The sequence below is a fragment of the Lonchura striata genome, chromosome 5 (genome assembly GCF_046129695.1).
Source record: "Lonchura striata isolate bLonStr1 chromosome 5, bLonStr1.mat, whole genome shotgun sequence".
NCBI lineage: Eukaryota > Metazoa > Chordata > Aves > Passeriformes > Estrildidae > Lonchura > Lonchura striata.
The window spans coordinates 45582266-45599174 of NC_134607.1; the positions used below are offsets into that span (position 1 = coordinate 45582266).

The 16909-nt window shown below is 39.3% G+C and overlaps 2 protein-coding genes across 3 annotated transcripts in view; both read left to right on the top strand.

Moving 5' to 3' along the window:
• Nucleotides 1-1545, top strand: part of TBC1D15 (TBC1 domain family member 15) — a 35266-nt gene extending 33721 nt beyond the window's left edge. For both annotated transcript variants that reach the window (XM_021528975.2, XM_021528976.2), the window contains one exon: nt 185-1545. In XM_021528975.2, coding sequence (XP_021384650.2) covers nt 185-391 — 207 coding nt within the window. In that variant the 3' untranslated portion in view covers nt 392-1545. The remainder of the gene's footprint in view (nt 1-184) is intronic.
• A 9260-nt stretch (nt 1546-10805) lies between these two features.
• The window catches only part of TPH2 (tryptophan hydroxylase 2), a 49530-nt gene continuing 43426 nt past the window's right edge, over nt 10806-16909 (top strand). The window contains exons 1-4 of the mRNA XM_021528980.3: nt 10806-10943; nt 13644-13796; nt 15904-16087; nt 16183-16283. Coding sequence (XP_021384655.2) covers nt 10839-10943; nt 13644-13796; nt 15904-16087; nt 16183-16283 — 543 coding nt within the window. The 5' untranslated portion in view covers nt 10806-10838. The remainder of the gene's footprint in view (nt 10944-13643; nt 13797-15903; nt 16088-16182; nt 16284-16909) is intronic.

Consider the following 16909-nt stretch of genomic DNA (forward strand, 5'->3'; position numbering starts at 1 on the left):
CAAAAATGTTAACTGTAATATAAGTATTGCTGAGAGATGCTTTCAGTACAGCTAAATTCAGATGAATGATTTCTCACTTGAATGAGTACTGGGAATACAGGATGGACAGAGGGGGACTTTGTTGTTAACTTTTTGCATTTAATTACAGTGATTTTTAATATTTCCCCTGCTGCCTCCTTTCTAGGAATTGCCTCAAACAGTCAGTGAGATCCTGGGGATAGAGAACAGTTCAGTAACGCCGGATTCAGACACAGGAGAGGATGAAAGTGGAGCTGAATTGAGTTGTCCGGCGTCACTGTACCAGAGTATCTCAACCCCTGTAACTGCTGCCAATGGGACGGGGGACGGCGCTCCACAGGCGGCTGAGACGCAGAGCCTGACACCTGCCTAATTACACTTGGTCCCATTGGAGAAAGACTTTCACTGAGCACATTCTGTTCAAGCACTTGAGAGATGGATATTTAAATTTGGTGTTGATTAAGCTTTAAGGTTGTAAAGAAAATCTGTACTGTAATGCTTTTGCATTAAAGCTTTACAACATGACTCAACTATTTTTGTAGTTTCTTCTACCAAAATAGCCTTTTGTTTTCAATAACATTCCTTAATATTTTTGTAGCCAAGTGCATTTTCTTTTTGCTGGTAAACTGGAAATTGATGGTGATTAAGAATGAAAGAAATTTCTGCATTTGCTGAGCTTTCACACATATTGATCTAAGACAGTGTGAGCTCCTTGATTTAAGCAGATTCACAATATGCCAGCTGAAGCTGCTGTACAAAATTTTCAAGCTGAAGTGATGCTGATGTGCTAAAGGAGGATTCTTTTGTAAATGGATTTTCCCTATTTCAAATGTTTACAAAAATACTTCTAAGTATTTGTTGCTGGTTGAATGTAGATTTGAAATGGACATTCATACTTGCACAGTTTAATGTCCAAATACTGAATTTTGTGTAATTGGGAGTGGGTGAACAGTATATTTTTACATTAACATATCTTCACTTTATATATACATATATATATTTACACACATACACACACTATATGCACAAATGTTTGTGAATACTAAAAAGGATAGTTGTATTTTCAGTATCTAAATAAACTTGACTGTTCATTCATATGAATCAGTTTGACCAAATTAATGCACAGCTCCAACCTAGGCTCTTTTTCAAAACTTTTCTAACTGAAGATAACTTTCGTGTCAATACATTCAGTCCTACACTTGATGTAATTTTGCAATTTATACCTTGCAAACTTTACTAATGTTCATATTTGTTAATATATTAACGGATCAAATAACCACTTACACTTTTTATGGCAACATTATCTGGAGAATTGGTAAGCAGGTTATAAAAAAGCCAACCAACAAACCACACACCAAAATAGAAATCACGATTGACATTAATGCATTTTTGTATCTGCAAAAGGCAGTGAGTTTATTTCATGCCATGCTGATGTCCTTTGACATTATGTGAAATTTAACATAACTGATTAAGTGTATTCATTATTTGGTAACTATTGTACATATATAAAATAAAAGTCAAAGCTGATTTAGTGTTTTTAATTAAATCATATTTAGAGAAAAAATTTAGTTGTCTGGTTGTTAATGTAAGAACATGAGACAGGGGAGAGCCAGTGGTTAGTCCATGGGTATGACATATTTGGTGGGTAATGGAGGGCTGTGGGAGTTTCTGCTTGTTGTTACAGAGTGGAACATGGCTTTTCTCTCTAGGTGGTTGAAGTGTGGGATATAGCAGAGCTTTCTTTTCTTTTGGAGCTTTTACAAATGTTATTTGTGCCATCTTAAGCAAATACAAGTAATACAATAGGCTTTAATAGTTGTTAAAATAATTTGGGAGTCATTTCAACTTCTCTCGCCAGTTGTGAGCAAACACTGGACAGCTGAATCAGTACAGAGTTTGGTTTTAATATCGTCAATGTGCTATCTCTCATCAGTTAATAAGAACTTGAGTCCTAGGCTGTGAAAGTCAAGGATTCACAGCTTAGCTTTATCTGTAGCCTTTCATTTCCTGCCCAGGAAATTACTGTGAAGCATCATGCCTTTGTTCCCTGGTGAGCATTGTACTTCTTGGCAGTTAATTTAATCTGACATAGAATACAGAAAGGTGTTAGAACTTAGATATTCAACACTTTGGTTCAAAGATGCTAAGCAAGTTAGTTTCAGTATTTTTTGGAGCACCTAGTTCACTTTGAAGTGTACTTGAAAAATGTTTTCCATCAAAAATTATGTTCAATACAGCAATGGAAGGAGGAGGGAAATGTCTACAACAGAAATGCAGTGGGCAAGCTGTCAGTTAACTGTGCATGGTTCTTAGTTATTTAGGATGTGCAGACACAAAAAACCCCCTCTATTCCAGATATTAAGATCTTGAAGAACACCATAACTGACTGAACATGAATATTCAAATGTTTGGGAAAGACATATTTAAGTGGAATTCTGTAATTAGAATTACAGCTATGGCTGCTAAGAAAATCTACCAGCCCATAAAGTAAAGTATGCCTTTCCTTTTGGGATATAGTTGTTCATCTTTTCTCTTCCTATTCAGCACTTGGATGTCAAAGATGAGAAGGTTGCTTGTGAGCTAACAGTGAGCAGCTGCTGTGGAGGGCTCGGGGGAGGTAGGCTTGCTCAGCTTCCCAACAATAAGATGAAAGGCCCCTTGGAGCATTCATTATCTGTAGTTTCCTTCCTGCTGACAGGCAGCCTTGGGAAGAGTTGCAGGAGGAACCTCATCCTCCACCAAGCTATTCCTGATTGTTTTAGTCTCAGTGGAGACTTCAAAAATGCTGTGAGAAGCTTTAATCAGGATCACAATGGCTAAAATGCCATGAAATACTTTGGGTTGACAGTTCAGGATGTTTAAATTTATTTTGTGTTTGAATAACTTAGATTGCTTAGAATTAATAAATGTGAGCTAAACCACAACACAGTTTGGTCACAGTTGTCAGGACATAAAAGGGGCAATACTAGTTTAATTCCTGAAAACCTGTATTGTTTTTTTAATGTTTGACACTTTAAGATAATTACCTTCTGTGGTTGAGGTTTAAAATTTAGTACTTTTCAATCACAGCAGTTTTCTGGTGTTATCTGTTCCAAGGTAAAAATTATTGATGTAGTTCTTTCAAATATATTTTTTTTCTCATTTTACCTTTTTGGACAGTTTTATTCATTTTGAAATTACATTCTTGAAGTTATTTTCTTCTGTTTGTGGGCAAGATGGTGGCTTACAAAACAGAAATGGAAATAGCTGACAAAATGGAGGTGGAAGTTTCTTGGAAGTTTGGAAATGTGAATGTTTATGAAATGGTTTTGATACTGGGAAGTTAAAAACTAGAAAAAGATGATCCTAAGTTACCCACAGTCATCACTTTAGGCTTCAGTTACATTGAACGGTGCATATCCTGTTCAGCTACAGTGACCTGTGTTTGCACCCAGTGAATGTTGTAGCCAGTGGCCTTCAAACCTGTGTTGGGTTTGGAGGTTTTGTTTTGGCTGTTGCAGGTAATGTTTGTAAGGAATTTAAGGCTATATGTATGTTACAACAGGTACTGATTGCTTTGAGAATCAGATGTAGAAATAGTGTGACAATGGAACTACAGATCAAAACAAAAACATTGCTAATAGAAAACATTGTATTAGCAATGCTTTTGTTTTGGTCTGTAGTTTAATTCAAACCAAGTTGATAGTGTTCAGCAGAGCCCAGTTTTGTTGCCAAGATTTTCCTTAAAATCTTTAAATTTTTCTGGTGGACAGTTTTTAAATGCTGATGGTGCCTCATTAATTATTCTCTTTAGTTTTTCCTCACACATTATGTGACAAAATTCCTTGGCCCCAGTCATCAAACAGTGAGGAACTGGTTTCCTCATTACTTTCAAATATATTCTTGAGCACCAAACTAAAGCTCCACTGATAAAACTTTTCAGAAACTTGTAAGAAGTGTTCTACTTTTTGAGATAGTATTTTAGCTCAAAATATATGAGGCACTTGTTCCTCACTTGTCTAAATAATTTTCTGTTACAAGACAGTTGTCTAACTTGAGAAAAAGATTTTATTTTAAATAATTTAGCATTCAGAATTTGGGTTATGAACTAGTTTTGGTATCAGTAGCATGATTTGTGCATACTACTGTCATGCAAATGAAGCCTTACCAAGTATGGGGTTGAATTTCTGTAGGTGGAAGCTATATTTTCCTCAAAACATTCCCTGTTGGACAGCAGAGGTGACAATGCTGAAGAGGTTAGCAACATTCTAACAGTGCATCTGTGAATTGATTAATGTTACAAATAGAATTGGAAAAAAACAATTAAGTGGGCTGAGTACAAGATTAATAATTTGCTTATGTGTTAAATGTTCCTCTGACTCGATTTTAGTAATTGCATTGATGCAACTTAAAACTGAAGTTTGGTCTGTGGGCTACAGAAGAGTGACTGGTAAAAGTTTTATCCATGGCTGGGTAAATATCTTAAAATATATTTTTCAAATCTCTTGCATGTTGTTTCTGAGTATTTCATCAGTGGCTGGTGCCATCTCTGTGCGAAAGAACCCTGTGAGAGAAATCAGTGCTTGTTCCTATAAGGAAATTCCATGAGCTGCTCTATGTGGCTGAGTTTAAAGCCGAAAATCCTAACTCTTGGTTCTGTCTGTGCAATTACGTCTAGCTCGGTAGTTGGTGTGACCATGAGCTTTGTATATGAGCATTGATAAGGTGATGAGACATAGATACATAACTGAGTGCTTGACAGACAGATTTCATATATGTGTGATACTATATTTGATTTGAAGATGCTTTCAAATGGTTTTGGGGTTTTTTTGTGGTATTAAAAGATAAGTTGTGCTTCATGTTTAGTGGGACTTCAATATGTGCTATTCAATTAAGTGATATTGCAGTTCAGGCCTTGTATAAACTAAGCTTGAATTTAATTTTTCATTTGAGTGAGGATTTTATTCTTAAACATTTTTTAGAGAATGTGCTTTTTTTTCATGTTAAATCACAATATCTTTAGTCCAAATTGAATTTTTCTGATGAATTGAAAACAAAAGATAGATTGGTAGGATGTCCATTTTTACCTCATCCAAAATGAATTTCACAGTTGAATCAAATATATATTTCAAACTTTCTGTGTAATTCAAATAGATGAATTCTATTCATTTGATTCTTCTATTGCATTCTTCTAGATGAGTTTTGTTTTGAAAGAATTAAATTATAGTATATATTTTGATTATACAGGCTCATGCTTCATACCCTATCTTAGCATTAGGTCTTAGGCTGTTTATGCAGGTGTATCTTGTTATTAACCAACCACTGCAGAGTCAGGTGTGCAGAGCTGAAACTGGTGCCCAGGCTACAGCAGTTCAGCAAAAGGTGGTCACTTGTGTCCTCCTGGAGTATTGCAGTTGACCCTGGCCAGCAGCCATGCACCCACCCAGCCCCTTGCCTTTCTCCTCTTCCATGGGATGGGGAGAAAATAGAAGGAAGGAGGAAGGCTCATGACTGAGGCAATGACAGTTTAACAGGAAAAGCAAATGCTGCTCCCACAAGGAAAGCACAAAGAGGATTTAATGTAGTACTGCCCATCAGCAAGCAGGTGTTGATACACCTCCTGGAGAGCAAGATCTCACCGCAGGCTCCTTGGAAAGATAAACCATAATCATGAATGAAGTGCCATGACCTGCTTCCTCCTCCTTTCTCTGAGCTTTTATTACAGAGCACAATGGCATGTGGTGTGGAACGTGCCTTTGGTCAGTTTGGGTCAGCTGTCCTGGCTGTGACTGCTCACAGGCTTGTGCCACTCCCAGGAAGCAGCCAGAGAACCTCAGCGCTGTGCAGTGCTCAGCAGCAGCTGAAACCCCCTGTGTTACTGACACTGACCCAGGCATAAACCCAGACACATCACCACACAGGCTGCTATGGAAAGTGAGCTCCATCCTGGCCTGACCCCTTTGGTGTGATGATCTTTGATGATGAGTGAGATCATGTTAGGAAAAACTCCTTGCTGTATTGAAGAGGACACTTTTTAAGCACCCATCTAGATCTGGTGCAAAAAATAGTTGTATTACATACAACTGGCGTGCAGATGTTCTGTTTTGCTTGCCAAATCTCAATGAGATGCAACACTAGATTTTTACCAAAGCACTCTTGGTATATGAATTGGTCCAGATGACCTTTAGGTTCCATCAGTATATGCCACTTTTGGTACTTCTGGTCTTAGAGAGCTTCCACACACTCCTCTGGTTTTACTGCTCCAGTAAGTGATGCAGAAGAACAAGGAGGTCTTTAAAGTACAAACTTTTGGGTTCAGGGACTTAATAATTCCTTAAGCAACAAACAATACTACTACTGTCACCAAAAGTGGCAATCCCAGCTCTTTGTGCTCTGCCCTGGGCTGTTACATCTTTTATGCAGGTGTGATTACTTGTACAGCATATGGTGAGCAGCATAAGGGAACTGATAAATTTCAGACATAAATTATCTTAGCCAGATCAATCATACCACACGTTTTTTTCATCATGTGGTGAATACCTGTATATATGCATGCAACAAGTTTGTTAAAATTCCAGATTTGCAGTATTGGAAGGCACTTTTAAAAACTAGCTAATTGATTAGCTACAGTATCTTCTGTTGGAGGGCATGTCTTGTGCTAGATGCCTGTCTAGTCCATTTGCAGGATACCTTTGGAGATCCTGCACTGTACTGTGCAAGCAAGTTTCAGGTGTTTGTGGATTTCCAGTGCAGATAGAGTGATTGCATGTAGCTGGAGATTTTCTGTAAATTCTGACTTCACTCACATGAGGTCTGCCTTCCCTGGTGATTGTGCAGCTGGTTATGTGTAAGCAGCCCTCTCTGCCCCAGCATCTGTTTAAATTTTGTAACCATTACAGCATTTCTGAGGTAGTTACAGTCTGGGGATTTACAGCTGGGCTCTAGGGGCTCATGTAAGGCTTCTACTAAATAGTTGAGGTGTGAGGGTAGGTACTAGAGGCTCTCCTGTTCTCTACACCCTTCCATTTAACTTTGTATGATGAGCTACTTTAATCTGTACCTGTTTTCCTTATCTCTCTTGTGAGAATGCTATGAGAAATTATGACAAATGCTACACTACCATCAAGACGAATGATGTGCATTGTTTTGCCTTGGTCCACAGGACTGTCATAAGAGGAAATGAAATTTGCTTGACTCAATTTGTTCTCAGCAAATCTGTCCTGACTGTTTAATCATCTGTTATCTTCTGGATCGTTACAAATAATTTTGGTACTTCTGTTTTCTCAAACAAATGAAATTAGACTGGAATGTAATTCTTCAGCCCTTCTTCCTCCCCATTATCTTCTTGGAGATTGACATAATTTTGGCCTTTTTCCAGTCTTTTGTCACTTGTCCTTCCCCATAGTTCTTAAAACAGTTATTGATGGCAGAGTTTTAATGAGACTCCTCTGTAAATGGTTTCTGTGCTCTCATTTGCTATGATCAGACTCATCATGAGTATATTCTCCAATATTGTTTCATCTTGTTAAAAGCAAAGAGCTTATCTCTCTGCCCTTGCTATTAGTTATGATAGACATCTGGTCACTGTTGATTCTTTAACAAAGACTAATGTAGAAAAAGTGCATTGAATACCTAGTTAATTTTAAGGGCTTTTATTGTTTTGTCCTTTCCCTGTGTACAGTGGTCTAATAGTTCACTTCTCATAGCTGCTGCTGTAGTAATTTTTTTAAAAATTGCTTTTGATATCCTATATTAATGACTTTGAATTCTGTACCACAGCTTTCATCTATGTGCTATACCTGTATTTAGTAGCTTGGTCCTTGTTTGCATGTCCTGTAAGCTCCTCTTTTGAGTTAAAGGTAATGATGAACTAATGACTTATGCTATTACTAGTAAAAGTGTAGTAGAAGACCACACTTCCTCTGTGATTAAATAGTTTCCTGATAAAACTATGTTTTCCCTGGAGTGGGGAAAGGACTGTCTTCTCTAGGTTCCCTCTTCCTGGCTCCTGTAATAACTGAATTTATTGAAATCCCTTTTTTTATCCTCCTGAAATTGTTTATGCCTTTTTCACAGAACCTTTCTTTTGCTGAAAATTGTGAATTCACTTTATGTCCATATCATCTCTGTTCCCATAACTTCCTAGCCAGTCTATCTTTTGGTAGCTATCCTTGCCCAATGGTTGTTAGTTGGTTAAAATCCCCATAGTGTTAAAAGAGCTTGGGATGGTTTTGCTTGTTGCTTAAAAATCCATTATCTTCATGACTTAAAAATTAAGTGTACATCGTCATCATAGATTTTTCATAGCAGACCTACATTGCTCAGAGAACTGGACTTAGGAGTTCATGTGTGTGTTTATCTCTGGTAAACAGGAACAGATTGTGCATCTTGTTGAAAAATCTCCTTTGGCTAGCCCACTTGTCAGTTGTTTCACAAAGTCCTTGTTTTACCAACAAAATTGTGATTTGAAAAGGTATTGTGACTTCTATTTTCTGCTTGTGTCAACGTCTCTTACATGAATAATTAGCGTATCTGTTCTCTGCCCTGCCTCTTTGACCTGACATTGAATAATGGTGGTGTTTACATTTTAGATCCTTGTGGGGGCCATCTTTATGCTTTTGTGATATGTTTTCATAGACTCATTTCTTTCTCCATTCTGCCACATGATGACTTGAGAGTTCTTTTTCCTGCTGTAGTGTGCCTTGAGACAAAGACTTGGTGATCTGGGAGAGCCAGGACTAAATTAGAATAGTTTTTTGGTCTATACTAGCTGCTCTGCCATGTGAATTTCACCTCCCAGTTAAATCAAGCTATGGTAAATGTTACAAATATTTTTAAGGAAAATGTGCTGCAATTGGCAGTTGGTATCTCTGGTGGGGTTAAAATTACTCAAACATTGAAAACATCTCAGAGATTTGCTTTAGATTTCAATTTTCACTTGAGAATTCTGCAAATTTTTAAGCTTAAAAAGTGCATAGCCGAGGACTTTAGGCAATAGTGATTCTGCTGTCTCATGAGAGAAAAAAAAGAAAGGGTTGCAGTTTCTGAATTCTGATTATAGGCCATGAGATACCTTTTAGTAACAAGAGTGAGCTTATCCATTTCTTACTGTCAACATTAACTCTGTTTCCCAAGATGAAATAGCATTGCTGAGTGACACTCTGACATGCTCTAGACCAGGTACTTTTGAATAGTTCCGTTGATTAACTTCTAATTTTTTGGTCAGTGATTTTAAGAATTTCCTTAGTTTAAATATACAGCACTGTGAACTATAGAAAAGTAAGTTGAGCTCTCAACAAAATTTGTAGTTTAACAATATTCCTGGAGCCATATACCAGCAGCTGTACAGCAGCTAGCTAGAACAAAGAAGAAATAAACATTTTCAGTTCATAAATGTGATTTGATCTGGTGCTCATATGGCAAAGTCCACCTACAAAATACAAGCTGACAAAGAGAAACTCCCTTCTAGGGAGAAGCAGTCTCTCTGTGGGACACATGGGCAGACAGCATGGTTAAAACAGTTGAAGCACTGGAGTCCTCCTGCCTGCTATTAACATCTGCTGACAGCTTCGTTTGTTTTGCATTCAGGAGTCATGCTGAAGCGGTTATGAGAGACAAAACCTTTGCTGCACTCTGGTTACTGCACGGAGGTGCGACAATAACAAGGCTCTAGAGCAGTAGGGTCATTGAATTGTGTGATGTCCCAGCTGCAGAGCCAGGATCTAACACCAGATAAAATCATGCTCTGTCTTGCCTTGTAGGTGGAAAGGCAGCCGAGTCATGTTTGGTTTTGTCGCTGGAACATTCAGAAAGTGCTAAGCAACCTCACTCATAAATTGTTCAACTGCTGAAACCATGTCTACGTATTTCATGCACAGCAGATAGGAATATCAAAGTCCAAAGACACCAGCTTGCTTTCGTATCATTAAAAGTAATGAGAAAATAGAACGGGGAACGTCTCTTGATTACTTAGGGTATGAGACTGAGCTAATAATACGTGTGGCCATGTGAAGGCAGCTGTTGCATTCAGCTAGTTTGCCCCTCTTTTGGGAGGCTCGGGGCAAGTCACCGAGGGTGCTTTTCAAGGGGAAGTAGTAAGTTTCCCCTCGTGATGTGTTGGAACAGAGAAAACTGAGTACGTATTTGAGGGAAACTGACAGAGCGCTCCCAATTCAGATGTGCTATTCAGTGCTACATGCTGTAAGGTAACCTACATATTCAAAGGCTGTAGTGGAGAGCTTTTAGAAGATGAAAGAAGTGAGGAGAAGCTGGGATGGCAAGTGACGCTGGCAAGTCACAAAATGCCTGTTACAATGAAAGAGAAGTTAGAAATCCTACATTTCACAAGTAAATCCGGGAGATGGGTCAAGCAAGTGAAGCAGTCAAGTTACTGTTTCAGCAATTGCCTTCTGCTCACTTGAAGATGGATTTCTACACCAAAGCATTTCTCGCTGTCTCTGCGCAACTCCTCTGTGCTGAAGCTCGGCTCCCGCAATTCTCTGCCGTGCTGTCCCCACATTCCCGAGCCTGCTGCTGCGGGGCTGTGAGCCGTGCCGTGCCGTGCCCCGGTGCCGCGGCGGGCGCAGCTGTGAGGGGGAAGGAGCCGCGCGGGCGGGCGGGGACGGGGCCCCGCGGCGGGACCTGCGCGGCGTGAGGCGGCGGGATGGCTCCCGCCCCGGCTGCCGACATGAGCGGGGACCGTGGGCGTCCGCCCGCCGGCGGCTCTCGTCACCCGGAGACGGGTGTCCCCTAATCGTGTTTCCATCAGCCCCGGCGGGGGCGTATAAAGGCAGCGGGCGAGGCGAGGCGGGCAGAGCGCGGCGCTGCCCCCCGCCGGCCCCATGCAGCCCGCCATGATGATGTTCTCCAGCAAGTACTGGGCGCGCCGGGGCTTCTCGCTGGACTCGGCCCTGCCGGAGGAGCGCCCCGCCGCCGGCGGCCTCACCGTAAGTGCCGGGGCCGGGCGGGGTCGGGGGGCGGGTTCCGCCGGGGCCGGCAGCCGCGCGTCCCCCTCGCTCCATGGTCCGGTCAGCAGCTTCTCAGCAGCTGCAGGGGCCGGTGAAACTAACTGTGCTGTCGAATCGGTCCCCGTTCAGAACGCTGCCTTCAAAGTGTCATAAACAACAGAAAAAGTTTCACTAGCAATACAATCCTTACTGCAGAAATGAACCATTGCCACTGGAATAATATAAAAAAGCATTGGATCTAGCTCAGATGGTTTTAAATGCTTGGATTTTGGAAGCCCTCCGTTAGCCCAGCGAGCTATACGCATCAGCAGAGACTGCCTTTTCAGGGCACTCGTAAGGCTCACAGCACGATCTATAAAGCGTTTTTGGCAAGACACAAATGCCGTGCACTCTGCGCTGGTGCCGGTGGATTTGCTGCTGTGCTCCGGCTTCTGCCGACGGTGTGCAAGGACACGTGGGAACACCGTGCCGGGGACTGTTGAAAAAGATTGTCAGGAGATAGACATGGTTCTCCATAAGGTGATGGTCTGGGTGCAACAGGTGCTTGGGTGGTTCCAAGCATGGGATAGACTTCTGTATGCTAACAGTGTGTGTGTCTAAATAAGGTAACCTGCTCTGAATACATGAAATAATTAGGATTATGAAGACTGTGACTCCTATAGAATTTTGTAAGAGATGAAGATTTTTATCACTTGGGTAAAACCAGTAGAGTACATGGGTTTGTACCAGTTTTGAATTGGCCTACTGGCTTTATAGTAAAATGTGGGGTATCCCTGTTTCTACATGTTCAGCTTCTATTGAAAGCATTTAATTAAACGGAATAGATTTGTTTTACTGTCTTTATATTTGAGTTACTTTTTTCTCTGAGTTCTGTTGTAAATGACTTTTTTCCCTGAGGACTTTCACTTGCTCCAGATAAGTAATTTTCATTAGGAAAGTTGGTCTATTAGTCATTGTTTAATTACGAAGTGTACTAATGAACGTGGCTAATAAAATTCAAGTTCATCCTCTTCTACTGGGCTCATAACGAATAGGTGTTCATTCTTGTTTTCAAATGCTTGAGAGGGCCTTTCAGTCATCACTTTGGGTAATGATCTTTTGAGAGTATTAGGGAACCTGTGATGGGCTTGGAAAGTGCCGAGTGCCCTTGTTTTCCAGAGGCACTGACTGAGATTCTCGGATGCTCGGTTGACTCCATGATGATGTGTACAAAGCTTCTAGAAAGCAGCACTCATGGAAAACCACAGATGCTGTAAAAGCAGCACCTTTGTCACTTCATCTGGAGGTTGTGTGCTTGAAAAAGACTTATCCAAATCCTAGATATTACTGAAGTTAAAACAAAAGTGACCTTCCCCATACCATCTCTGGGCAAGATTCCTACCATATCACAATGAGTAAAGACCACAGAGACTTAGCATACCTGGTTTAAATCTGGCTGATTTCACCTGGTCCATTTAAAGAGTGTTAAAAGATCTATTTAAAAAGCTGAATTTTCAGGTTATTTTCTGTAAGCTGCTTTAGAATTTACTGAAGTACAATTTAATAAATTTGAAACATTGAAATAGTATATGTTTTTAATGTGTATCTGCATATTTTTATGGTTTATAACAAAGCAGTTAGCTCTGTTATCTCACTGAAGACTTAATTTCTCCAGGAGTAACAGCCTAAGTATCAGAAAATGCAGGCTGCTTTTTGAAAATCATGGTTGGTGTTATAAAAATTATCTATAAAGGCTGTACTGTTGGAATTTCAACAAGATTTAAGATTTAAAAATAGCATTTTTTGGAAAATGATGACTAAAATTTTGCTTAAAATAGTTTTGGACTCACAAATTCTGAGAAGAATGTAAGAGTGGCCAAGGATGGTGTAGTTTTCTGTATTTTTTGAGTTCCTCCGCTAACTCATCTTCTGTGGGGTGTAAAGTTTTTCACAATAAGAACAATCAGCCATTGGAATAATCCCCCAAGAGAAGCAGTGAAATCCCCAGCACTGGACAATTATAAGATTTGGTGTGATAAGGTGCTGGGTCATCTTGTCTAGACCATGCTTTTGCCAAGAAAAGTTGGACCAGATAATCCTTGAGGTCCCTTCCAACTTGATATTCTGTGTTGCAGTATAAGAATTTCTGTTATTGTTTGTAAAATCAACAGAGGTTTTGTTTTCTCAGGAAGAATTGCATTATGTGATAACATTAATTGTACTACAACAGAGAACATAAAGTTTTGTCTTTAAATGTAGAAATGGTCAATACAAAAATACAGACCAGTGCACATCTTCATAAATTGACTGGTACAGGTTAGGATACCATCCCTGTGATTTTGCAGCAATATTCAGGTTTTTCAATAACTGAGCTGCAGGCTTTAGGAGTAATTTAGACCATCTCCATTTGTTTCACATTTACTTCTAATGATAGCATTGCCCAAATAATGCCATCGTATATGTATCCCATTTATGCTTTTCCTTAGGCCTTAAAAAAAAATTTTATATGGCCTCTTAAATAATCTTCTCTAGCAACTGCCTTTAACCTGTGATTCTGACTTCAAGTAAACACATGACCTTTTCTTTCAAATTAAGCCAGGATGAGTTCTGTTCAACTATTTTCAAACAAAAATTTCTCTTGCGGGAAATTTCTCTTGCCTGTTTTCATCTGAAATGATTGTGTTTTTTATCTTTGTGTAGCTAAACAGATCAAGTTCTGGGAAAAATGAGGAGAAGAAAGGGAATAAGGGAAATGGGAAAAGTGAATCTGCATCTGAAGGTGGAAAGACTGCTGTGGTGTTTTCCTTGAAGAATGAAGTTGGTGGATTGGTAAAAGCTCTCAGGCTGTTCCAGGTAACGCTTACAAATCATTTATGCTGGCTGGACTGAGGATGGCTACTGAGGCCAGGCTCTTTGCTGATATCAATCTAATGGACTGTGGCAGGAGGAATAGAGTGCAGCTACATTTGCTCTGCAGAACTGAATAGAAGTAACTTAAAATTTTATGGACCATTGAACAAAACATTTTGGGCTTGTGAAGGGTTTTCTGAAATAAAATTTGACAGTGATGCTGATGTTCACATGGTTCACTTTAGGTTTCTGATGTGATTCTCAACACTGTAAATTAGACTTGAAGTTGTCTGTGCAGGCCACAATGAAAGGAGACACTTTCAGAGAGCACTTTAGAATCTAATACAATCAGGTGATGCTGGTGGAAGCCTTGCTTGGTCTTGAAATTAGAGACACCTTTAAGTGTTTGCAGGGTCAGGGTTTTATGTGTCTAACTGGAATGTCAATTGTGAGGTATTGGTTCCCTGTGCAATCAGTGCTTGTCAGTCAGACTCCCGGTCAGAATGCTTGGAGGCATGTCTGAGGGTCATTAAAGCAGCATAACAAAAGCCTTAAGTTGTCCAGTCTGTGCAGTGAAGAGATTCCTAAGGCTGATGTAGATTAGACACACAGATTCTCCTGCCAAGAAAAAGAGGCAAGTTAGACTCACAGGAGGGAGCCTGCCAGGAGGCAAGGTGTTTGACAAAATCAGGGGAAGCCTAAGTGAGTGAACAGAAGTTGCAGAAGCAGTTGTGTTTTCAATGCAGCTGTTCTCCAAGGGTTAAGTGCCTAAATGCAGTTCTGGCTGAAATGCTGATATAGGTTCATACCTGAAATTCTGGATTTAAACATCTGCTACCTCTTCTTGGGAATAGGCATAGAACTCACTCTGGTCTCTTAAATGCGTCTGGAAGATGTGGCAGGGATATCCACCTCCATCCATGCAGTCACTTAATGATTTGAATACTGCAGGAAGGAGTGCAGAGTTTTGTTCTCAACTTAAACTAGGGAAGACAAAATTGAATTTGTTATGTGATTGGGTTGCTACACTGTATACACAATTATGGAGCATGCCAGTGAAAAAAGTGCTGTGTCTGTATATCCAGAGGTGTTAAAACAGACACTGTTGGTTGGCTCTGCTAGAGGACACCTCCACCTAAAATGGAAATTCATGTAAAATACAGCAGGCAAGTGGAAATACAGGAATAAATTTCTTCCTATTTGGAAATCAATAAATGTTTTATTGGCTTCACTGTGTAAGTGCAAGAATAGTTGTGAAAAGTAAGAGATAGTTTTTGTCTAACAAGAACAAGGAAACATCAGACTCCATAAGAGGTCAGTCATGTTGAGAATAGCCATCTAATCCAACCTCCTGTTTTGAAGCAAGCAATGACACTACATCAGGTCAGGTGTAGCACATTATAGTTATCTGTCTTTGTATGATACCCTTAGCAGACGTAGTTGTGGTGGGAGAGAGACCCCTTAGGAAAGTTTTCATGCTAGAAGTATTTACACTGTGATGTTTGATGGGGACGTTGCTATAGAGACTAAATTGAGTTAGATTTTAATTATATTGCTATTAACATTTCATGTTGTTAATTGCAAAGTAGATAGGTGAAGATTGATACGTGTATATTCTCATAAAAATATTTTCTTCCTCATGTAGTAAGGTCAAGTAGTATGTTTAATAACATCTATTTGAAGAAGCACACTCAATTATATTTAAATTAACATCATTATTATGCAAATTGACAATTAAAATGGCATTAGAATGTAATATTTACAGCAAAGATAAATATAAAATTGCATAAAATAAATAAAGTGTTACACTGTCCTCTGTAAGAGATTGCTTTGGTAGATAAAATGAAATCATTACTTGGCTTTCTTCATTAAAAAAAAAAATTATTTTTACTTTCCATGTAAGATTTTTTTTTTGTCATCAGTATTTAGTATGTGTCACTAACTAATCCTGCAAATAGAAGAAGGTAGTATTTTTAATAAAAAGACCTTTTAATAACTGGAAAAACTTTCCTGAGCAATGTGCCACCAGCATTGCTCTTCTAGCATTGCTCTTCTAGCATTGCTCTTCTGTGTATGTCTATATTTAATCTGTTATTTTGTCTTTCCACAGGAAAAGCATGTGAGTATGGTTCATATTGAATCACGAAAATCAAAGAGAAGAAATTCAGAGGTGGAAATTTTTGTGGATTGTGACTGCAGTAAGAAAGAATTTAATGAACTGATCCAGTTGCTCAAGTTTCAAACCAATATAGTATCTCTCAATCCACCAGAAAACATCTGGACTGATGAAGAAGGCAAGGCTGTTTTTGTATCACTGACAGATGTTTTGCCCAGGTATCTCCATGATCTTACACTCCAGTGCATTCAATTTGCATTCTGTTTCCTACAGATCTTGATTGTGTCCCTTGGTTCCCCAGGAAGATCTCTGAGTTAGACAAATGCTCTCAGAGAGTTTTGATGTATGGATCTGAACTGGATGCTGATCACCCTGTAAGTGTAACACAAAATTGTCCCATAGATGATTTGTTGGGTTATTTGCCAGTCCAATAAAAAGCCTATTGACTGCTGACTGTTTTCAGAAGATGAGGATTGGTTTCTTTTCGGTAGTTTCAGTGAATTCATTTTCCTTTTCTGTAGAAAGATACACAAAATGCAGGTCCTCCACCAAACTTATTCATTGTTTAGCAAGTATATCCCCTTTTCTACTGTTTGCATTAAAAAAAAAAATGGTTGATAGAAAAGTTTCAAACTTTAGAATTTAGATCAATATGACCTTCAGTTCTGCCAGAAGTAGCTCTTGGGTAAGAATTCCTATTGTCAATATGTGTCAGAAGAAAGAATTATGAAGGAATTATTCGGCTCTCAGGAGGTAATTACAAGATAAAACAGAGAAACATGTTCCTGTTTTTGGTGAATGCAGCAAATGGGAAGGTGTCTCTTGTTTCTCAAAATCTCCTGACTTTGATGGCAGGAGACCAGCCACCAAGTGGCTGTACAAGTGGTATCTGTAGTATTGTCAAATGCTCAATGCAAAAGACAGAAAAAAGGTGTTTGTTATAGTTTTATTTCTTTTTGCTAATGGCTATAAATGCTTAACCTCTGAGACTTAGATGGCA